The 25,258-nt window shown below is 41.8% G+C and overlaps 1 protein-coding gene across 7 annotated transcripts in view; it reads right to left on the reverse strand.

Annotated features, from left to right (window-relative positions):
• Nucleotides 1–25,258, reverse strand: part of EPHA4 (EPH receptor A4) — a 145,518-nt gene that overhangs the window by 16,531 nt on the left and 103,729 nt on the right. For 3 of the 7 annotated variants that reach the window (XM_045867892.3, XM_064587134.1, XM_054505998.2), the window contains exons 6-13: nt 19,312–19,436; nt 18,128–18,287; nt 16,847–16,958; nt 7,904–7,962; nt 5,959–6,072; nt 5,514–5,699; nt 1,488–1,549; nt 826–1,035 (exon numbers count right to left, since the gene is read on the reverse strand). In XM_045867892.3, coding sequence (XP_045723848.1) covers nt 826–1,035; nt 1,488–1,549; nt 5,514–5,699; nt 5,959–6,072; nt 7,904–7,962; nt 16,847–16,958; nt 18,128–18,287; nt 19,312–19,436 — 1,028 coding nt within the window. The other 4 variants (XM_064587136.1, XM_064587138.1, XM_064587137.1 and 1 more) reach the window with 4 other exon arrangements.

A 25,258-nucleotide genomic window follows, 5' to 3' on the forward strand; every position in this document is an offset into this window, starting at 1 on the left:
CAAATACTGGAAAAAGAATTAAAGATCTTTAGCATTCACAAAGATGCATTCTTTCCTAAGTGAATGGACTTAGAATTCAAAAGTGGATATATGTGTAAGAATCACAACTAGAGCCAAAGAAACTGAACCCTACAAGGAAAAAAAAAAATAACCAAACAAAAAACAGTGCTTAGGATTGCTAATGCAAAATGAGCATCAAAGGAGGAAAATGGCTGGTAACTGTCTGCTTCCCATTGATTTCAGCAGTGCCAGCCCTAACGGCCAATAACTTTTATGATTCTGTTTATTCCATTAGTATCTTATATTCAGATTGTCCAGCTAAGATAGCATAGCCATTAACTGTATACTGATAACTCTTAACTGTGCCCTAATCCAGCTTATCTACCAGTAGTAAAATGAAGGCCATTAGATCTAAAAATCCTTGCATAGTGTAAATATTTTATAAATCCTGTATCTACATTCTCAGATTCAGTAGCCAACCAACTAGGAACATGGCTCTGTCTTGTTTAAAATAAGAAAATGTTTTAATAACAGAAAAGAACCAAGGAGGAAATCTAAAACAGGAGAGAAGGAAGGAAGGGAAGAGGAATTAAGTGTAAAAGATGCAGTAAGTAAAGCTCTAGTTTGCAGTTTTTAAAGCAGTCACACATCTTGAAGCAGTTTCAAAACCCCTCAGAAACATGGCTTAAAAATGAACGCATGGAAATGAAGAGGCTCTGAATGATGAGGAAACTTACAAAATCACAAAGGGCTTAAACATCAAAGTGAGAAAAGAGGAGCAGTTTTTATCAGAGTCAAAACCCAGAGGTCGTAAATCCTCCTTACCCTGGTGGTGTAAGCGGCTTCCGGATCATCCTCAAGCACTCGTGACATGCCAAAATCAGACACTTTGCAGACCAAGTTGCTATTTACCAGAATATTCCGTGCAGCTAGATCTCGATGCACATAGCTCATATCAGATAAGTACTTCATCCCGGACCCGATGCCACGAAGCATGCCCACCAGCTGAATGACAGTAAATCTGCCATCATTCTTCTGCATAGGAAAGGAATGAGAAACAATCTCATTAGCATTAGGCCAAATTAATTTTCACCAAGCATTTATTACTTGGATCTTTTTTGATATCTGTATCAAGTATGCAGTGAAACTCAACATCATTTCCGGGCCTTTCTGATCGAAGTCACTAATTCTTTAGTAGAGTGTATCCCAGGAACTGGGTTTGCTTCCTGTGGTAGATGGAAATTATCCAACTCTAATGAATCTATGGCTCAAACAGCCCTACAATGCAAGAATAAATCTAATACTACCTTCATTGAACATGGATTATTTAATAGCCTTTAAAAATCACATCATTCTCTATGTCTCCTCTTCTTCCCTAGCCCCATTAAAAAAGTCCATGAATACAACCAAACAGAATGGACACAAGGAGTCTGTTAGAGTCTTCTAAATACCAACATTCTTGGATTTAATATAAAGTAGTCACGTACCCTGAGGAATGCATCCAAGGAGCCATTCTCCATGTACTCTGTTATGATCATTACTGGTTTACCTAGAGTTTTCAGAAAGAAAAACACAAAACCCTTGATGAGCACTGCAGTTAATGAGATAAAAATGGGCTGTGCACAATTTTACTGCCAAGACACCTGTCTTGCGCGATCTAATTTAATTAAAACAAGCCAAGCTTATGCCTCAGCTGTGGGGAGCTAGGAATGAAATATTAAAAGGACGGGTAGGTTTAAATTCCATCTGGAAGGTTAACCCTTTGGGTGGCTTGTTGACAAGGTCTTTAACTAAAGTGGCCTCCGGTATCCAGGGAGCACATGAACGGATAATTGCTCTCTCAAGCAAAAGGGGAAGAAGATAAATGGGCAGGCCTGTGTAAAGGCGAAAAAAATCTTCAGGATAATTAATTTATTTTGTCCCCAGAAGAGCCACTTGTGTGATGCTAAAGCAATCAATGGACAGAGAAACTTTTTTACTTATTTAGAGAAACCCAAGTTTCTGGGAGCAGTAACTACGCCGAATACGTCATGACTCAGACACATCTTACAGCTCAAGCCTGCACAATATTAACCGCCCCCTCCCCCCCCCCACCTCCGCCCGCCTGCCTTGCTCAGGTCAGGAGCTGTATCCTTGCTTTTCCCTTTCCTTTCTATAAAAAAAACTTAATTCTATTTACTCCCTTAAGCTGACAACCTCAGTAACAACAAACAACAAAATTCAGAGAAAAGGTTCAGTAAATTATTTCATCTGAGACAGAAAGTTAATTCAGTACTAGAACATTCTTGCTCCCCCTCACCTGTTCCCCCCACCCCCATAAAGAGAACAAATTATTTTAAGATTTGGGAGAAGTGAGGGGAAACAATCCTCTCATTTCACTTTGGTGTTCTGAGGAACTTAGGAAATAAGAACCATTCTTTAGTTTCTTAATTGCTGGCAATGGCCTCAAGGTCTGATATTCCTTCTTTCTAAATGGTATTTGTGGGGGGGTGGGGGTGGGAACGTAAATCCTCCATATTTTACTAAAGGATGGGTTAAAGCAAAGAGAACATAAAAGATTCCCTGGGAGGAAAATAAAATGCTAGTTTGATAAATGAAAATATTCACTTTCATTGCTGTACTTGTGGAATGTTTGGACGTAGACATTCAGTTGGGAAAAATGGACTAGGATATGCCACTGCTGAAAAGTTCCTGTAATTATTCTAAACTAATACCTTTCCCACCCAGAACAGACCCTCTTCTGATGTGGGGGAGGGGGAAATGTCTTCATTTCAGAGGGAAAAATTAGGAAGAGCAGAAGTTTTCCATTTCAAAGCCGTCCAAGTTACCTTTCTTTTTTTTTTTCCCCACTGTGTGTTTGGTGCCATGTCTAAGAAATCTTTCCAAGGTAAAACTTTTGGATGAGGAAACAATACCATGGAGACTTTATTTTCAGTGATGAACGAAAACTCGCAGAAAAACCGGAAAGTTCAGTGCAGATCAAAGGATGAACAAAAACCACTTCCGGTCTCTCCCCTTGGATGGAGGGAGTGGTCTCTCTACACCTTTTCTGTCCTCCCTCAATATAATACATAAGCAGCTCTCAGTTTTAGATTCTTTTACCCTCTACATCTGTGGCCACAGACAGAGCAAATGCATCTAAATGAGTTTTAATGAACCCGCCTCAATCAAAAGATACTTTGTCAACTAATGAGAAAGGTTGACTCTCTTGCATTAACACCTACTCCAATTTCACCAGATCCCTCTGGAGGTGTGGATAAGAGAGTAGAAGATCCAAAAGATGAGGGAGGGGTGGGGGGAGTAGTGGAGAGAATTTATAGTCTCCCCGTCAATTAAAAAAGTTACTCAAGTAACTGCTGGTAATGAATTCACACGCTTCCACGTCACCTTTGCACCCTCACACCTCCCTCCTCTGACGTTTGGCACCATCTTTGTAATTTTTCTGCATTCCTTCTTCTGTTTATTAAAAGTATCCATTTGTCAGAATCTTTATGAGCTCTCCAAGAGAAATAAAGATGAATGTCTCCATAAGCAGAGGGGCTTATAAAATGGGTCTCAGCTGGGCTCATGGATGGATGTGGCTCTCCCCCTGCAACAGGCAGGGGTGCAGTGGGGAAGGCCAGAGTGGGGGGAGGGGGACAATTCCTCTGGTGGAAATTTTAAATCATTTTAATTCAGTGACAACTGCATTATGCAAATGAATCCAGTCGTTTATAACAGTTACAGCTGTAACAGCTACGGGTTTTAGAGGCGCGGTGGGACTTTAATACAAAGATCCCCTGTTTCTTCTCTCTTCTGCAGAGGTGCTATATGAAAATCACTGTCTGCAGCAGGAAAAACACCCCAAGCTGAACAGAGCCTCCTTTTGAGAAAATGGACCTGCAGAAGTATTTAAACAGAATGTTATCTTTCAATTAAAGTAGTGAAAGACTCTGGGCAGCCCTGAAGGCCACGGGCAACAGAAAAATATCCTGTCTGTAAAACTAATCTTAAAAAGCAAATAGAGCTATTCTATGCTAATTATAGCCTTCACCTTAGGTAGAAAATTATATACCCTTAGCACCGAGGTTCCGTTTTTGAAGGATTCTGAAGATGGGGAAAGATGTTCTTCTTAGGACATAATAATACCAGTTAACACTTAGGGAAGTTTTCTGTTGTTTAAATTTGCCAAGCATTATGCTAAATACGGGAAATACTTCATCCAAAATAACCTTCTGAGGCAAGTTCTATTTTTATCTCTATTGTACAGATGAGGAAACTGACAGTTTGAGCAACTAGTCAAGACCTCGTGCCGTGTGAGCAGAAGTGCTGACGGGCACGTCTCTGGTCATGGGGCCAAGGAGTCTCCAAGTCTGGTCCTAAGGAACCGCAGCTTTGGTTTATCTTCCCACTCTTTAGAAATGTGAACTCACCGCCCCACCCCACCTGCTGAATCAAACCTGAGGATGTGGTCCAGGAAGCCATTTTAACAAGTTTTCCAGAATTCCGATATATGTTCGAGGACCTCTGAATGAACGTACACTTTCTCTCACTTTTCAGTAACCTCCTTATTTTCTCTTAGTAAAGGTCATGGACTCTTGTGTCTCATTTCCCCGCTCTGCCCCAGACCGCGTGTCCAAAGTTGACTCGTTGACCTCCCCTCCCCTCTCCACCGTCCCCGCCCCCAGTTCACCCACTCTGCACACGCTGATTGAGGATACTTCGCATAGGCACCTTGAATCAAGTCAGAGGAACCCTGGCCTTCCTGGAGACATAGCCCCGGGGCTTACAAGATCCTTGACTTGTAGTCAAGTAGTAGGTACCGCAGCTCCTGGAACAGAGCCATGTTCAATAGCAAGGGCTTCAGCTAAACTGTCCATGTGGTGCTTTATAAACTGGTCTTAGCCAGCCTTACAGATGTATTCAGGGTTTGCTTCACAAAATGCATCTGTTGAGCTGTGTCGTATTTTAACTGAAGCGTGGTTCACAGGCTCAGCGAATGCTAATGGGCTAAAAAAAAGGGAAGGTTCATCCAGGTGTTACTGTAAATAGGTGCTGAACAGCAATAGCCATAAATCAGGCAGAGCAGACAAGCAAATCGCCCAATATAATAAAGATTTCCAAGATTCACTCCCTGCATCTGGAGCTGAAGCTTCAAGCACAAGGTGTGGCGAGGTTTTGTTGTGGTTTATATGAAAAGTACTTAAATTTTATTTTGCTTACCATCTGCTTGCGCCTACCCTGTGACAATCAGTTTGGTCTAGCAAAGGTTTGAAAGATGGCGAGGCATACCAAAAATCTGCAATATTAATTTCCCTAAAATCTCACACAAGCTGCCTTGGAAATAGGGAATCAGCCTAAACCGTAGACCCATTGAGAGCTGACTACAAGATTAATGACTTGTCCTGCACTGATTTCCTCCTATTAGCAATCAGTGGGTCTGCTCCATCTGTCATTTCCCTGGAAAGAAAATGTGTGTGTCTAATTTGCCAGTAACTTCTAACTTGGCTTTGTAAAGGGAGCGACCCACGTACATTTGGTGACAACGCCTTCCAAGTGAATTATGTTCGGGTGGTCAAACTGTCCCATGATGCTGGCCTCACTCAGGAAGTCTCTCCGCTGTTTGTCTGTATAACCAGCTTTCAGGGTCTTGATGGCCACACAGATCTCTCTCTTGCCAGGCACTTTGAGACGCCCACTGCATACTTCACCAAATTCACCTTTGGGAGAGAAAATGAATCAACTATGGACCAGAAGCACATTCAAGATGAAAGAGTAATAGCTAACATTTGTTGAGTGCTTCTTATATGCTGGGCACTGTGTTAATGTTTTACATAGATCAAGGAAATTTTATGTACACCGATATTTACATATATACACATATATACAATACATTCATACACATTTGTATAATCTACATATGTACAGTTAATATCTACAAAGAAAATAGGCTTAATCGAGAGACATTCAGATACTTACCAACTCCTATGACTTTTTCAATCTTAATGCAGGACGCGTCGATTTCTTTGGCAAATTCTCGAACCGCTTGGTTGGGATCTTCATATGTAAAGGGATCCACGTAAGTTCTAACACCTAAGCAATAAACATGTGATAGGATGGCTGAACACTTCTCAAAAACCACCAATAAACTTAAGTTGTCCACGTCTAAAAATACTCAGTACAAAAAGTGTTCTTGGCATGACAAAAATACTTAGCATAGACATACGAAAATGTTTAAGTTCTTGCTCTGGTTTTCATTAGTGGGTGAACAAAGAATTGTTAGCTACTTAAGAGGCTACAGATCTACTGACTTCCTGGAATGTCTTCACACTTCAAGGATGAAATCTGAGAAACAGCCCATCCCATGGAGGAAAAGAGAGTCTCTACAAGAAAACTGGGAAGGTGTTGGCTGAATACCGTTTGTCCAGATCAGTTGCTCATTTCCTACCCACCATCTCCAGCTATCTTTTCTTGGGAAGATAACTGGAACTTTCTTTCTGAACTGGCCATGTCTACATGGTGCCCCATTTTGCCCAATATCTGGACCAATTAAGCATGTGACCAGTAATTAACAAATGAAGATTAAAGCTAGGTTAAAATAGACAAGAGGGATAAAACCAGCTAGCTGACTGGAGAATATAAACTCTGTATTGGATCTGCACTTTTATTCTGCTTTAAAAAGAAGGTGCTATTAGTAAAGACATTGAAGTTCATCTGGCAGATTCAGCTGAAGAAAATGTTGTTGCCTCATTGTGAATGGTTTGAATACCAGGAAGTGTAATTCAGCCAAATGCCACAGTCAACTTGCAGCCTAAATTCAGAATGTGAGCTCTGAGCCCAGAGATGTCTGGGACAAGAAGCATTAGTAATTACTGGGAACTCTCCTTTCCCTACTAGAGCTCCTAGGGCTTTGGGGCACAGAGAGGGTACAGGGCACTAGTTGACCTAATCCCTGATTTTCCAGAACTGTCAGTCTTCTCCTCATCTCAAAAAAAAAAAAAAAAAAAGTCATTTGTTTTTAAAAATATATACCACATGCAAATTTTAAAAATATGGTTTTGAAAAGAAAACAAGGTGAATAAATGGAAGGTTGTCAGATATCCCATATCCTTTATCACTTTATATGCTGTAGCCAAGAAACTCTTTCTCAAGATGATTCTTCCTACCCCTGGTCTCTCTCTTCCTTCTATCTCCCTGTGCTGTCCAATAGGGTAGCTATTACCCATAAGTTGCTATTTAAGTATCAGTTAGTTAAAATTAAATAAATTTAAAATTCACTTTCTCATTCACACTTGCTACTTTTCAAATAATTGTGCATGTGGCTCTTGGCTAGTGTACTGGATGATGCAGACAGAGACCGCCACCATCTCAGAAGGTTCTACCAGATGATGCTCTAGGAGAGGCATCAACCACTGTCCATTTAAGAGTCTTCTATCTTGCTCAAGTCTTCTAGGGCTGGTTCTCAAATATTTTCTTTGACCCCCAAATAACCAGAGTACACTGAAGAAATATTAGGAGTCCTGAATGCCATAGCAAATATTCTTGGGGTTGGAGCAATTATTGTTTATTCCTGGAAGTTCTTTTCTTCCACCCAAATTTTATCTTGTAACACAAGAAAAACTGACCTGTAAAGCCTTGTCACCGACCTACAAAAATGAGCCAGCAAGACCAATACTTTTCAGGGTGGAGAATAAAATAAGGGAAAAGAAGACTCTAAAGGAGTTTCCCCAACCCCCATCTTTAGTCTCACTTGAAACAATCCCAAATCACTTATTTTGGTTGGATACCCTTAAGTCCACTATTTAGAAAATTCCATGGGAGGACTATAATATTAATAGTCACATGAATTTAATTTAGGCATTTCTAAACTGAAAACATGAGACATGCTCTAAAAATAAAATTATTTTTAATCCAATTTTTGTACCTTGATTCAAATGTTTCTCTTCATCTGCTTCTTGTTTAGCTTTACTGTATTTACTCCGTCTATTAAAAATTAAAAAAAAATACCACACAATTATTTTCAAAAGTTGTATGCCTTAAGTTCTTTGCTACCATATTATAAGTCAGGCAAATACACTGTGCACATTTCACAGATGAGTAAACTGAGATTTATGGGAAATAAAATAATAAGGTGAATAACTGTCACTTTGGTGGCGAATGTTTCAAGCACAAGTGGTCAGAACCCAGGGTCTCTGCTCTTAACCACAATACTAAACTGAGGTGATAAAGCAAGTATTTTGTAACGTAATTTCAAATCTCAAGAATAAATTTATCTTACTGAAGACGGACTGGCTAATTTTCCCATACATATTCTGAATTAAAGTAAGTTTCCATGGGTGAATTCTGCAGAAATCAAATGGCAACAGTATTCACTTCCTGGTATTGATAGGTAACAGTCCTGTTGCTCTAACCACAGTAACCACTACCACAAAAGACTCATTATCCTATTAGATGATATTCTTTTTTTTTTAAAGATTTTATTTATTTATTTGAGAGAGAGAGAGAATGAGAGACAGAGAGCATGAGAGGGAGGAGGGTCAGAGGGAGAAGCAGACTCCCCGCCGAGCAGGGAGCCCGATGCGGGACTCGATCCCGGGACTCCAGGATCATGACCTGAGCCGAAGGCAGTCGCCCAACCAACTGAGCCACCCAGGCGCCCTAGATGATATTCTTAAAACAATAGTTTTGTGGTTATTGGTTTCAGCTGCTGTTTACAAACTCCTAAATTATTAATGAAAATTTAAAAGGTAAATATTTGCTTTTTACTGGATTACGTTCCTTAAGAGTTCGCAGAAAACTTGCAAGAGTAAAAATGAGAAGTTTCCATTTGTAGCTGAATTCTCTTTCCAAAGAAATGGTGTATGGTCTCACCATTGGCATTCTGTTCTAAATGTCATAAAGAAATGAGATTTGGGTGGAGGGGCGGGGCGCACGCCTGGATGGCTGAGTTGGCTAAGCGCGTTCGACTCCTGATTTCGTCTCAGGTCATGATCTCGGGGTTGTGAGATCGAGCCTGTTGTCAGGTTCCATGCTCACTGAGGAGTCTGCTTAAGATTCTCTCTCTGCTGGGGTGCCTGGGTGGCTCAGATGGTTAAGCATCTGCCTTCGGCTCGGGTCATGATCCCAGGGTCCTGGGGTCGAGCCCCATGTCCGGCTCCTGGCTCAGCGGGGAGCCTGCTTCTTCCTCTGCCTCTCCCCCTGCTCGTTCTCTCTCTCTCTCTCTCTGTATCCCTGCGTCTCGAGTAAATAAATAAAATCTTTAAAAAAAAAAAAAAGATCTCTCTCTGCCTCTCCCTCTGTCCCTCACCCTCTCTGGAGAAAAAAAAGGAAAGAAATGAGATTTGGGTATTGTAAGAGTCTTGGGAATCAGAAATCTTGAATATATATAAATCTTAAATCAATAATCTTGATGCATATATATACGTGAATCGAAAAATCAACTCAGTTGGTACTACAGCTTTCTAAAGTTTAGGAAGATGGGGCCAAATAAGTGAATAAAATGTGTACATTTATGTTTCTGTCCAAAATGTAAAGTTCACATTGGCATTCCTCTCGTGTTTTTTAGGAGCTTCACAGATGAGGTAAACCAAGACTCTTGCAGATGAGGAAGCTGACCCAAGATCCCCTCCAGGCCACAGAGCATCTTGACAGTGCGGCCCCATCAGATTCTGGAAACCTGAACCCCTGAACTCCGAACAAGCAGAGAAGGGTGGGATGATCGTGTAGAAGAGAGAACAGCAGAGAAGCGGACGGGGCCGTTAGGGGCGACCAGAGAGGAGCCCCAGCGCCATACCCACATCCCACCGGACTGTCTGCAGATGACCCTCCATGGGTATCATTGCCCCACAAGTAATAATACCTTGCACTTTCACACTGCATTTAACTTTCCAAGGTGCTCTGGACACATTATCGTGCCCTCCCCCGACTGTTTACGAAGCAGGAACCAGCTTGGTTGTGATTCAGTCATTCGAGTTAACCGCCAAGTGTGTGGAATGCAGTCCCAAATAATAGCTTGCCTTTTTTACTTTGCTTTTAACTTTTTAAAGAGCCATCCTGTCTTTTATTTAACTACATCTTCCCAGCAAGCCCAGGGAAGTAGGCAGACAGACACACACTCAGTTCCACCGTACATGTGAGGCAGGGGGCCCGCGGCTGCCCCACGACACTCTTAGCAAGGAGAGGAGTGCGCCTGCCCCGATCTGCTCGCGATCTCACATGCCTCTCATAGTACAGATGAACTTACACCAAGATCTCTGATGAGATTATTATAAGTAATACTACATTTTATATCACTGAATCAACTTAAACTGGATGCCGCTGCTTTCAGAATCCACTGGTTCATCAAAGAAACGAAACACGTTGAAATATCCTGAAACCAAACCTTTGTCTGAAAGATGTAGTCCCCTCCACCCCTCCCCATCCCCTTCCCCTTGTAAAGGAAATATAAGAGTGTAAGGTCAGGAACTATGAAAACAAGATTTTATGTCAGGGAAACGCGTGGCTGGGTCCCAGGGGTGTGATAGGGTCCTGCCAGCCTGAGCGATTGTATCTTATCAGAGCTCCTAAAAGCATTATCTAAAATTACAAGTATATCTCTTGAACCACTTTAGATCTCCAATACTGATTTGAATGTCTCTCCTTTAGAGAAGCGAAACAATGCATTGAGCAGGAGAGCTTTGGTACCAACTTTAAAATGCCATCCAGTTTGTCAAAGACCCTGTAATATACCAATAGAAACCAGGGCCTCCGGCCTCCAGCTGCCCAGGAGGGCAGTTATCTGTCATCCATTAAATATGCGTGAAGCCAGAGGAAATGCAAAATGGCAGGGATCATTAACCATTGGGCCGACACGCCCATCCCCTCCTCAGACTTCTAAACACAGGAGGAGGAATTAAACACGAGGTGAAGGTGTTATTTTTAAAGAAACTTCTTGACTTGCAGTGTTACTTGGGGGAGAGGACCCTCCAGGAGTACAGAAAATGCTAGAAAAGAAACACAAGGAATCACTGTTGAAACGCTAATGGTAGCCTATTAGCTTTTTCAGAAGACATTGGAAACTAAAATGCCTAAGCTCCGCTCTACCTTTGTCACCTGATGACCCTTTCTCTCCTTGGCTCAGGGGAGGACAATGCGTCCGTTATTGTCCCAAGAAAGAAAGCCCATTGAAGCTGGTCAGCCAGGCTGGAGGACGCCACACGGCCTAAAGGAGGGCTAATTCTAAATTGACCTCCACGGGCGGATCACCTGAATGGCAGAAGGAAACCTTTGTGGAAGATTTTCTAATTACTGGGACTCGAGGGCAAGCTGATTAAAACAGGGTGGGAGGGGAATGGTTTGTTAGTGAATGCTCCAGAAGGAAGCAAGGGACCGTTCATCTGCAGGAGTGAGAGGGAGGAGCCTCCCCTGCAGGTGAAGCTGTGAGTGGGAGCTGAGCCCTCCCCAGCTTGGGTCAGAGGGGGATGGAATCAGGGTATTAGCAGGCATTGTGGAGGAACAGCGTGAGCCCTGAGCGCTGCCCTCCCAAACAATGTGTCCTTCTGGCACCTTGACTATTCAAAAACACAAACAAAACACTGGAGGGGGAGCGTGGCAGGGGCCCAGCACAAACCCCGCTTTTATTAAAATACTAACTTTCCTTGATCAAGTAGATGGATTTGATTGATGTGGTTCACTGTTCCAAAACTAATTAGTAAAAGGTAAGTAATTTATTCAGCTAAAGTGCAGATTAAAGAAGATAAAGCAATGTAATAACTAGCACGGCTCCAGGAGGACCCTTTCCAGCGTTTAATGGCATCACCCGTGAAGATTCATAGAAGCCATCCTTCTTTTCCCCTTCCTTAAGCTGTCATTGTTCTTGCACCAAATGATGTCTAAATGTTCTTCACGAGCAACATTTTGAAATGGGTGGAACTGAACCATACAATTGCACGCAAGTTGTTTAGAAATGTTCCCGCAGTACCATCTGCCCCCTAATTGTATGAATTCACATGACTTCATCGGAGCCAATTTAGGCTAACATTGGAGTGTATTCATTCTGATGTGATCATAATATTCCAATTAGGACACCAGGGAAGATGGATACAGACTGAATGGTAACTGTTTTCGCATTACATGAACAGTTAGCTCCAAAGTGGAAAAGCTTAGCTTCAGACGAAGACAAAACCAACTCACAAAGTCTGACTTTACAGTGTGCATTCGATTGGCATGGCAATTCACAGATTATCAAGGCTACCAATGGCACCGAGGAGACTCCTGAAATTTTGGTCCGCTAGTATGGTCAGTGTGGACTTTCGATATAGATCCGTTTTTTCAGTTCAGAAGACATTAGAATCATCTGTGCCAGTATTGGAAGTCAGGAAAGTTGGGCTTTCTGTCCCGATCAGGCAACTAACTAGCTGTGTGACCTTGGTTTAGGTCATTGTTTAACCTGCTCTCCAGGTCCCCGGTATAGAAGGTACCAGTGTGAGAATGAGGTAGTTCCCTGAACCGGGGTCTTTTGTGTCCTTCTTCACAAATTTTACCACAACCACCTCATTTTTTTTTTCCTTAAAATCAATTCACTTCTTTTTCTTTAATTCGAGTAAAATGGGTACAATTGTACCCTAACATAAACGGACATAACAAAAACCCAGTAGCAATCCTCTATGCCTGGTTTTCAGGCAATATTTGTCTCTCATCACCAAACTGTGCTTTAGAAATGAGAGACTCGTCTTATGTTCTAGTCCTTTCAAAAGTTTTTCTCGCACAATAGAATAGTATTTGGGGAAGACACACTGGACTCAAGCAACCGGGATTAATCGCATTTGGGACAACCTGGGGACCAGGGAAATGTAACGCATTCGTTCATTAGTCCTGGAGGTTATGACCTTATCATTGCATTTTATGATGTCGCTGTTAACAGTCCTTTCAAAATCACTTTAAAAAGCAATAAAGTGGTTACACAGTGGAGACCACAGATAGATACTTACAGGAGTATGGGGACGTGGTGCCATATGCTACTGAGAGAATGTACAGACATGGTTTGGGATTAACTTTCTAGGGACAGCATCACGTAAGTACAAGGGGTGTGACACTTGAACAACCCAATAGCAAGTACAATTGTGTGCCCAGAAAGCTGAATTACACGTCAAGGGATGAAGGAGCACACTGATTGTAGATGCTTGTAAAAAAAAAAAAAAGTAAGTGAATTTGTTGGAGCGCCTGGGTGGCTCAGGTGGTTAAGCGTCTGCCTTCGGCTCAGGTCACGATCTCAGGATCCTGGGATCGAGCCCCACATCGGGCTCCCTGCTCAGTGGGGGAGTCTGCTTCTCCCTCTGCCCCTCCCCCTGCTCTTGTTCTCGCTCTCTCAAAAAAAAAAAAAAAATAGTAAGTGAATTTGCCTAACATAATGTGGGTGGTAAAAACATATAATGGGTCTTAAGTCAACTTACTTTGTATTTCATTTTAAATATATAAATAAAATTTATAAATGTGGGAGTTGGATTCTTTCACTGAGATCCCCAAATGTTTACAACACATCCAAGTTGGCCAAAAGGAAAAAGCTTTTTTCTCATTGAAAAAAATGGAGATTACCGTGGCTTGCCTAAATTTAGCTCAGGCTTTTCAGTATAAAGAAGATATAATGAAATAAATGAAAGAATTGCTATCAAAAAAAAAAAAATCTAGCAAGATACCAGCTGTGAGCCTGAGGCCGTTTCCTCTTTCCTAAATGACAAATTAGCAGCAGACAGATTTTTCTTTGAGGTAATCAGGAGGGTTGAAACTTTTCTCACTGTGTGGGTCCCTGTCCTCTACTTCTGAAAAGAAAAAAAAAACTCACACTCCATTCCCTGGTGAGATTCAGTTGGAGGGGAATCATCTGATAAGGGATCCCTCTGTCTCAACCTTCTGTGGCTCCACAGGGTGAGAAGCAGCCCTATCATTTTCCAGCCCAGAGTGTTCCATTTGTTGCCTTCCCAGAGAGTTGGCAAGATTATTTGGGGTGCCGTTTACCACCTTTCATTTGTACTCGCACTCAAAGCAGGGACCAGACTTCTGTCTGCACTACCTGTCTCCTCTCTCTTCACCTGTTCTTGTCACATTTAAACATCTGTAGTCCAATGTGACAGCGCACACAGCCAGCGTGCAGAGAAGAATCAGCTGAGTGTGCATCAGCCGCGGCAAAGCCTGTCAGCTACCTGGCTCCAGGCAGCCTTTCCCATGACAGCTTTATGGCCAACACTAAAGAAGAATCAATAGGAGGGCAAGGGGTTGACATTTCATTTTCTAAAAAGTGATCCATTGAGGACCAATCACCAAGCACTGTTTATCAGCCTTGGGAAGTGATATTTTTTTTTTTAATGGGGGAGAAGGGACAAGAATCATCGCTGGGTAACTGGACAGGCTCAATTCTCTAAGGTGGGGACTCATAATTGGAAATCCGAGGCATCCTCCTATCAATCCTGCCTTAAAGAATAAAGTGATCAATAGAAGCAGAAAGAAAATTAAGTCATCAAGTGTGCGATTCTATTTCCTATAGCTACAAGCTTTTAATAAGCTCGTCTCCCTGCGTTACATTTTCTTGGGCTTTTGCTTTCTTTTCGTCAAAGTGGAACACCCGAAAGAAACTTATAATGAGGTGATTTATTCCTAATTATTCTGGTTTCACTGGTGTATTTAAGGTAACTTAAAAAAAAAAAAAGGTAACTCTAAAGAAAAGCCGGACAAGTAGACAAAGCTTCCCTTCAACATCAAAGAGAAGGTTGAGATACAACATGAGACCCACTTTCTGCAAACGAGTGTTCCCTCAAATGGTTCTAAGCATCACGTGGTGCTGGATTTTAGCCAAAGATTATTTTGACTTGCAGGTAATTAAGAATTTTTTCCTAGTTTTAGACTTTTAAACGTCTTTCGTGATAAAATTTTATTGATATATACTGTAAAATTTTCAGGCACAGAAATACATAATACTGAAAACAAAAGCCCATGTAATTTCCACAAAGTCTCCCATCCTGCTCCTGCCCCCACTATCAGATGGATATATACGATTGCATCCCGTTCCCGTGTCTATGTGCCTAGCATGTGTATGCACGCAAAACCAAAAGGCAATGCCTAGCATGTGTACGTACACAAAACCAAAAGGCAATGGACAAGAAAGAGGTCCATCCCTGATTGCCTTCCAAAATCAAATGCCAGAAAAGGAAAGAATATTTGAAATTCAAATTCTGTTTAGGCCAAATTAGAGTTTCCAAAGACTGAGCTATAATAATATATAGGGTGCAGTGGGCATGTCTATGTATGTTCTATGTGTGCAGTCCAGCGATAGGCAGAAGTGGTTCACGGTGGATTTCCCTTCTTCAGGATGGAACCCACGGCTCTAATCAAACACACAGTGATAGACTTTGCACCAAAAAGAACAAACACAATGACAAAGGTAGATGGTGCATGCACACAATGAGCTCTTGCTGCATACTGCATTAGAGCGACTGAGATTCATTTCTATAATTCCAGTACATTTTGGAGCATGGGAGTGGGGAGGCATGATATTAATAGATAACGTGTGACAACTGAGACCATCCCGGCAAATTAGGATATACAGTCATCACCCTAATTACAATGTACCACAAAGTGAGCACAGAGCCTGATGGCTTACTCAGGCCAGTGGCAAGAGCCAGAGGCATTGTTGTGACGTCAATGAGATCACCAACAGGAGGGGCAGAGAGAGAGGACACAGCAGACACTGGCCAGGGAGCTGAGCAATGGCCACTGGGTGCCCAGTAGTAGCTCTCCCACAGAGCGAAACTCATGACCCTAGACAAGTATTACGTCTTCCTGAGTATCATGTTCCTCTTCTGTAATGGGAAAAGGTTTACACTGAAGAGGATCATTTTGATGTCCCCGGGTTCTGCCCTTTTTTTGCCAAAAGCCCCACCTTGTGAAATAGTTAATGGCACAGGGGAGTAAAGGTTGGAGAAGCCTAGATGTGGGCACACACTGGAGATGAGTGGCTGTCCCTCCTTGACCCCATTCCTCTGGAGCCTCTGACTAGTGTTAATAAGCAGATGGGGACAACAACAATAAGGAAAACTAGTTCAAAAAAATAGGCTGCCAAGCCATTTTTATTGCTCTCTTTCTTTTCTAGATTGGTTTTCAAGTTATCAGGTTAGATTGTAGACTTTGAGAGAATTAAGTAATCTGCTGTTTTAGATTCATTTCCAAGAACAATGTCATGTCCACAGCGTGCTTAATGGAAACTCTCTAGAAATGGTGATGGCCTCTCCTGAAAGAAGATTGAGTGCAGCACCCAATTATTTGCTTTGGTTGCAATTATTATTAACCAAACTCAAGTTGAAGCACCTACTGTGTGCTAGATTAGCTACTTTACCTATCAAAATTCTCCTGTCAGTAACTCTTAGGGGCAGATCTTCTGAGATCCTCTATCCCTACTTTATAAAAGGGGGAAAAAAAAAAAAAGATTCAAAGAGTTTAAGTTAAATAGCTGACAAATGGCAGAGCTTAAATTTTGGACCCAAGTTTTATATGGCTTCTTTTTTGCCTTTTGGCAGTAAGTCCAAGCTTAAGAAAGGTATAAATGTAACACCTTACAGCTTAGAGAATCTAGAAATCTCTCATGGGCTTGCTTTTCGGCTGGGTTTCCAGGAAATAGCTGGGTCTTTCCAGGACTCTCTGGAAGGGAGGGCTGCCACTGGGGCCAGCCCAGCTCCAGTAGGGGTGTGGGGAGATCAAAGCCATGAGGAAGGAGCTGGCCCTGCACATGCCCTGTTTATGATGCTAATCAAAAGCCTCAGCTTTGCTGGGAGGAGACAAAAAGCTCCCTCATAAAAACTGGGATGGGGGCCGGTGGGCAGTGAGGGGCTTAAGTGCTTACCTCCTGCTGATGACAAAAGCCGCGATGAGAATGACCACCAGCACCACACTGCCTGAGACTGAGACCAGAAGGACGGTGGAGTTGGCCCCATCTCCAATGATCCGGGAAGGCACTGGCAAAGACAGTTACACAAGGATCACCTCTGGGAAGGTCCTAGGAGCTAGAGCTTCACGAGTATCAACCTTCTGAAGCCACTGGGAAGGCTCACAGCCTCTTTTGCCCTTTGATAAGTATTTATGTGACCGCATTTCTAAGACAGCCTTAATGAGATGAAGACTTGTCTTTTATGTATTTGTATGAAGAAGTTCAACCAGAAGACTCTTACTAAATCCTCTGGTAAACATTACCACTCATTGCTTTTTCTTCTTTTCATTTCTAGTTTCAGCCCTAACTCTTATTGAATGATCGGATGCATTCCTTAGTGAGAAAGACACTTGGAAATTTCAAAAAGGACAAGTAGTTTTGAATACCTACCCACATCCCCCGCCCCAAATCTATCCAAAACCTGCTCATTACTGACCAGATCAGAAGCCACTTCCTCCCTGAAGCCTTCCAGGAATACCCGCCCCCCAAAATGTCAAACCCCATCAGATTCAATCCTAGAGTACTTCCTCTTCTGCTTTTTTATTCTTACTTTATTTAATAATTCATGAAGAAAATTACTTTCTAGAACTGATGTTGAAGCTTCTTCTCCACTATCTCCTTATCCAGTAAGCTCAGTTTCAGTTTGTTAATTAGAAAGGTGGAGCCATCTTATGTAAACCGATTATTCAATGGGCATGTCCTTTGTTAACATTTTCAAGTCAATCAATCAGTCCAACTCACAATGCTGAGAGTTGATATGTTTGTCCAAAGGGTCTTAAAAAAAAAACAAACAAACTGATCTGACTTGATTTAAACAGATTCCTAGAAATAAATAAAAGAAAATAAATTTGGTCCCTTCTTTACTGTTCCCAGGGAGAAAACTTCCTACCTTCTTTAAGATAGCTATGCAACTCTCAATTCGTCCACTTATCAATCCCATTTTTCTATGATCAATAGAAGACTCAAAATAAGAAAAAGAAGAAAACATTTTCTAATCACATGCATAGACGGGTTAGGTAATATGAAAAATACTCTTCTCTAAAGAGCATGAGCTTTTCTAAGTTACAGACATCGTCATTTCAAACCGTGTTCATTGCCAATAGAATGTTCACCTAACCAGCAATTAGGTACGGCTCCTTAGATTTCACTGTACTATGATTTCACCTGGACTGTAAAAAGGGCCTCAGAAGTTGGTACCTGTGTTGGTCGTGACCTCCAGTGGCTCACTGAAATCTCCATAGCCAGCTGCTGTCCTGGCTCGGACATGGAACACATAGGAAGTCAGAGGATTCAGGCCTTTGATGTCCGTGTTCCTGGCAGCTGTCCGGACGATGCGGTAGCTCCGCTCATTCTGATCCTGCATCACGGGATGATAAAATTAGGGAAAGTGGCAAAATAAATCCCCACTTACTCTAGGCACATAATTAAAGGAACCAAGCCAGTGTCCTTAGAAGTTGAAAGTAAATAGAGATTGATAAACTCTAAACCTCCTATTCTCTTCAATGTTGGAAGTACCACTGTAACATCTCGGACACTGAAGGACATGTGGAGTTTGGGTGTGATCACTGTTGACACTGACCATATGCAGATCTCTACTTATGCTCTTTTTAAAAAAGGAAATCAGATGATGGTTGGTGGCTTTACTCACTCCACAGCCAGCAATTTAACAAAAATAACCATAAGAAGGTCTCTCATCTTTTTCTATTTTCCGTCTAGAAAATGTCAAAAATGTTGTAATCTGGTTTCAGTGAAAAATAAATCCTGTCCCCTTTCTGCTTTTAATAAGGAAGCCAATAAGTGATTATCTTTAAAAAGAAAGAGAAGTCAATTGTTCATTTTCTAGACAATCTTGAATGCAAATCGCTCTCTTCAGAATTCTGTCCTTTAAGAGAGACAAGTTATTTGTAAAAATAATGTCTTTCTATAACTTTAAGAGGCTGAAAAATGTAATTTTCCTTCCCTGATTTTCTATTAAAAGTCATCAAAACCCGCACCTTGATTCTGAATAGCAGTGATCTACTTAAACAGATCATTATTTCGACTTTTATGAGTCACTCTCACTGATAGAAGGCTTATATATAAGAACCTCTTAGTTATCTTGATTTCCATTACTAGAAAGAAAAAATGGTTATATTAGAACACAATGTATTTTTCCTATTTTTCAATATAACCAACTTAATACATAACATTCAGAACTGGATTCGACCGGGGAACAAAATGCATTTGGTTTTGAGATTCCCTGGTATTCTGGATTTATAACTGGCTAAAAACTAAAGAGAAAAATAAAGGAAGGAGGGAAGGAGAGAAGGTAAGAAGGAAGGGAGGGGAAGGGGGAGGGAGGGAAGGAAAAGAAGAAGGAAGCTTGCCCATTCAAGTAATACCTTCTCATAATATTTGACTTCATACTCCAAGATCACCCCGTTGGGTCTATCTGGTTCCAGCCAAGCCAGAGCAACACTGTATCTTGTAACTTCTTTCGCCTGGACCAAAGCAATGGATGATGGTGCTATTGGGAAAAAACAAACAAAAAAACAAAAGGGGAAAAAACATTGGTGGTAGCAATCGATAATTTCATTTTACTTAAGAAAAGTGTGAAGGATTATCTTGTCTTCCCAGATCCCCATGTCAGTCTTCCCCAGTACAAAAGCATACCATTTTTATGGTTCTCTCCAATATGTTGGTATATGGTTTGTCTTCGAAAGATAATCTCTGAGGTAAAGGCCTATGGCATCACCTCCACAGCCCGGGCAGCAGCGCCTGCAGCCGTTCCTCACAAAATCTAGAAAGAACGCTACCTTCTTTGTTTTTTTGCAAGCCATGAAATCCACTGGAAGACCTAATTTTAAGCTCAGTAAAACTGCATTTCCTCCTACCTCCAAAGTTTACAAGTGGTCATCTTACTGGTCTTTAATTTTATACAAGCAGGAGAATTTGCAACTCCTCCCAGGAGACTGTAGGAAATGCGAACAATTTCTATCCTTTCCAATATAAATAAAAGTACTGCTCAGTTGTTGCCAAGTTTTCAGTTTGACACCGTGATGCAAATAATGAAGAACACGAATAAAACAATGATGCTCTCTCTGGACACGTGTGACGTTTTGAAGCTATTTTTTACAAAAGCTGAAATATTGCTTTTGCCTGTCGTGTAGTAAACTTTCTTCTTTCCACTAAGAAAGACACAAAAGCAGTCCTCTATTGGCTGTGTTCTCAGGAGTCCTTGAGATTTCTAAAACTAGGCTGCCCTCTTCTTCACTGTGATGGTCACGTCTCCAGCTATTGTCCAGTTCTGCTCGGACTGACAATGATACAAATGTGCCATCTCCAGGGAGAAGAGGAGCAGTCAATGAAATCTGTAATCTTACCTAACAAAGCTGGTCTGTAGAACCAGAGATTAGGGGGTCTCCCTCAATTGACCAAATTGTGGAAATATGTGAAATCATCACAAAATGGCCACTGAAGAACAACAGCATAGTGTCAGGTCATCCTCCTGCTCTTTCCCAACACACACACACGCCAAACCCTAACTCAGAGGAAAAAAGAGAAAAGTAAAATAAATTGTCACTGAAAATGGATTGTGACTAACTTCAAACACGCTTGACCGTATCTGACAGGTATGCACTGATGGAAAGGAAAGCAACCAGACACACCATAGTCACACAGGGAACCTTCCAGCTGAAGTTAATGAAGCAGGGAGCACCTCTTGGAGGTTATCTGACAGCCTGGCATCTCTGTTAGGGGTACTTCAAGATGGCATGGGTACATATGCGCACGCACGTGCATGCCCCCTGCCCTATTTCTCTCTCCCACTCTTTTTCCCCCAAAGCTATTCCAGATTGAATCTCAGGCATAAACACAAGTGAAGGATACAGTGGATACATATGTCCTCCATCAAAGGCAACCCCAAGGTTAGTAACACCAAACTGGATGAACAGAGCTGCATGCCACAGACATATGGAAGCCACTGACCATCTGAAGACAATGAAAAACGGAAATGTGCTCATTAGCTGCATTAAGGCTTCCCTCCCCCAACAAACACACACACACGCCCACAAACGTGCACACACACACTCTCTCTCTCTCTTTCCTTACTGGTTGACACGGAACCACGGTCCAGCAAAATGCAGGGAGTGCATTTTGCTTAGCGCCCTTGGGGAGCACTGCTTAACTAAGCCGGTTTCTCTCTGGCTGGGTTAACACTAAACTGCTGCACGTGGGCAATGAATCTGATTTCCATTTTAGAAGATGGAGCAGCAGTGTTCCTGTGCCCATTCAAGGGGAATATGAACTCAACCAAAGTCCTCAAAATATCGCAGGCAGCGCGTCCACCATATAATCGTGGTAACTGATAGACTATTTCTAATACAGCCCTAGTTGGAAAAATCCATACGCACCAACGTGTAAATAAACCAACCATGTGTGCTCTGACTCGGCCACCATTAAAAGGGAAGAACATGAGATGAAAGAGTAAAGTAGGATAGTTCTAATTCCCGGAAGGTATTATGCTGCGGGACTGTCATGTCTGAATTCTTTCTGGACAGATGTCTTTCAGAAAAGCATTTTTACCAGGTCACAGCGACAAAAGCAATCCATGACCAAGTGAGATGGCGAAGTATACCTACTACAACATGGAACTGCCCTGTAGTCGAACATGGCAGCCATTCCTCCCCCTGAGGAGAGCGTCTTACCTTCTCTGGTACATAGAACACCAGTCTGGAAAAAAAAACAAAAAACTGGGCTTTACAGGGCTGCCACTCTGGAGGGAAGAGGCAGTCTGGATGTGTGTGCCACATTGTAAGTCACGTAGGGGTTCTTCCCTCGCCCTTCCTACCCTGCTTCCAACCCAGCCTCCAAGTCCACATCTGGAAGCCATCACCCTACCACGTGTGCCGGGCTGCAGCTCGCTTCCCCAGCTGAGGCATCTGGCAATGGCATTTCTCAATCATCCTCCTACCCCGACGGTTCCCAAGCTTGTCTTCTCATGCCATTCATGTAACTGCTGCCACATCCCTCTGCAACTTGTGCTATGATTTCAGTAATAGTTTTCTTGAAACCAAACGCTATATACACTGAGTTATATTTAAGAAGGAACTTCCCATTACTGATATAAATAAAACCCTGTTAAAAGCAGGTAACCCTAAAAATGCTTATGTGAGTAAACAACACTACCAGTGTTTGCCGTATATTCTTGCCCCTCCCTGCTTTATCCACAGTAGAGATTCGAGCCAGTGTGAGAGACGCATCAAGGATAATCCGGGCACCAACTTGAGATTCTGGCCTTGGAATAAGTGGAAGAACTGAGGGAGAATTAAAAAGAAACTTACTTTTCACACAGGGCAATTCGGTATTATAGGAGGTTCCATATGGGTCTTCACTAAAATCGTCTCTGATGCCACCATTATTAGGTTTCCACGTTTCAGTAAATATTGCCATGCCTTTCTCAATTTAGAAATGTTTTGGATCCTGGGTCCCAACACCCCAGGACTCTGCCCTTTGCTAACAAAATTACAAGATAACAGACTAATAGAATAACAGACTGAACACCCCTGTCCCTAAAATATGGTTCAGAAGGAGCTATGACAAATCAATGCCTTAGTTCAAAAGAGGGCTTCTCACCATAGCGGGGGAAATTTTAGTCAACATAAAAAGACCAAGCAGAAAAAAGGCCTGCTTGTCTCTCAGTTCTCTAACTTACATTCTGAAACCCGTGGAGACAGTTTTTCCTCAGGACTGACTCATCCACTAAGCACATACTTAATGAGCATCAGTGGAATAAGGCAAAGATGGGAAAGCGCAGACAAAGCTGAATCAAATACAGTCCTGGGATCAAAGGAAGACCCATCTTATCCTTCAGCCTTTTCTGAATTAACAACAACAACAAAATAGATGAGGAAATTTTTTACAACAGTCTTACAGAGAAGGCACCCATTTTTCAGAACTCAAGAGGAGGCAGTTCCTGCCAATCCTCTTCTTATCCAGATTCTCTCGTGGTGATGGGGAGAAGTATGGGGTGGGCGCTTCCTTATTATACTGTGTTTTTAGACAGGCAATACACCTCCCGAAGAGTCAGAGGAGAAACCAAGAGGAAGATGAAGGCTGACGTAAGGAGCCTTACTTCAAGAAAGAGACACATTTTAAATTGGAAACATTCCTACCTACCCACAGACTTCCTTCATAAAAGAGGTGTTTGCTTTAAGGAAAGTTTTGTGCCCCTGGACATAAGCAGGCATTCTTTGGTGGCTAGAATTTTGGCATAACACACAACGAGGAGGGCTGGTCATGGTAGTCGAGAGTAGTATGGTTGCGAAAGATGACTGATGGATGTAAAAATCACAAAGGCAAGAATTACCAGAGGGTAGTTTTAAAGAAAGGTTTGTGACTTAATTTAATTAAGTCCTTAATTTTCAAACGTTAGAAGCAGTATTTCCAATGACTGACAGATGTCCATTTTCCTGTCCTGAGATGTTGTTATCTGAGACCACATCCTATGACTCTCAAGGGTATTTTAGTAGTTTTAATCCAAACCACGTTCTCGATTTCCTTTTCTTTTTGCTTATAAATCATACTGACGTACCTGTCCAATCATTCAACAGAAGCCCTTTAAGCCTCTGCTTGAGGAACTTAAAATCCAAAGTAGAGCTAAAGAGGTATTTATGTATAAACAGTTCAACACTATTTAGCTAAATAAAGATAGCGGTGAGATAAGAAGCCAGAATGGGGAGGAGGGCATTGTAAACTGCAGAAAGAACCATGGTAGGATTTGGAACCATGGAAGGTTAGTGAAGTAAGTCAAGATTTGCAGTGACAAACAGGAGGCAGAAAGGTGAAAGGTGTACCTGCTCCGAGTATGACTGGGATTTTCAAGAAATTACCAGTACTCTGATTCTGTGAGCGTCGAGGGCCCACCTAGGACATGAGAAATGAGGTAAAGATGAAAATATATTTAACTCCTATACTTAGAAGTATTCTTCACCTTACTAATTTGGTGGGAAGATCAATGACTGTTAGAAGGATTTGGGGTGTAATTCTGAGTTTGACATTTACCAGTTGCCATCTTGGCCAAGTCACTCAAATTTTCTTGCCTCTGTTCTCCCGTTTGTAAAACACAATTCCAGATACAAGTGTGTGAGCTGTTAGATGTATGCTCCAGAAAGGCAGGGCTTTCCCTCGTCCAAACTATGCAAGATCATGTTTGGCACACGGTGAGCACTCAATAAACCTGTCAAGCAAATAATTAAATGTTAAAATAGACTTGAAAAAATCTTTGTAGACAGCGAGATGTTTTCTACATATAAAGTACCAGAAATAAGTCATCCCTAAGACAACTTTTTATCTGCACCTGTTTCAGATGACCTTCTGTGGGTTTGGTCTTGCTATTTAGGTGAACTAAGATATTGACAATTAGGAGTAAAGCAAATGACAATTCTAATTACAAATGGAGTCTCTGTTTTCTAAGAGATATGAGCGGCTTCTGAGCTTTTCTTTTTTTCAAACACACAGGTTTGTAAAATGTCACTCAAATGTGAATTAACATTAAAAGTAGTTTTCACTGCACCTGTTACAGACAGCATTTGGAGGAGCTGCTTTTTTAGCTGACAGAGACATTGACAATCCCCTCAGCATTTCACCTATATATCTGGAGGGTATGTAAATAGTTCTCCTCATCGAAAAGGTATTGAAGGTATCGAGGCATTGAAATTCACCCCCCCAACCCCCCACCAAGTCATAATCCTAAATCCAGAAAGGGCCCTAAGCATCTCTCCTGTTCTATAAGACTAGAGTTATCTCCAAAGATGAGCTAATGGAAACAAATCAGTGACTGCCAGAAGAAGCCATTAGGTACTGCGTGTATCCCTGAAATCCCACCAAAAGGACATTACTGATGAAGTGTCCAGGTAATAGAGTGCAGAGCCCTCTGCGGTCAGGGTCGGGACAGCAAGATGAAGCACGTGGAAGAGGTATCTTTCCACGCACACATTGGAAACAAGTAAAATGGTAGTAGAGTATCATTTTTTTAAAGATGGAGCAAACACCATAGAGGATTAAAGAAAAAAAAAAAACTCACCAAAGCTTGAAGGTTGAATGATCTGAGCTTTCTACTAGAAAGCCAAGATAAATTATCTCCCCTTCAAAAATTCTGTATTCAGAATTCCACATATCCCTCAGAAACTGAGAGTGCTTTCTAAATAGAATCCCCATTTGCTATGTACCTGTGGTTACATTTGGTGGGAGATCTGGCCACATGCATGCAGAAGGCACATGTGGGTTTGATCTCTGTGTGTGTTTCCGATAAACAGAAACGGCACAGATTAGGGGCTCGATCATAACTCT

This window comes from Mirounga angustirostris, unplaced genomic scaffold (assembly GCF_029215605.1).
Source record: "Mirounga angustirostris isolate CCGP_5_RB_7025 unplaced genomic scaffold, mMirAng1.0.hap1 SCAF_3, whole genome shotgun sequence".
Lineage (NCBI taxonomy): Eukaryota > Metazoa > Chordata > Mammalia > Carnivora > Phocidae > Mirounga > Mirounga angustirostris.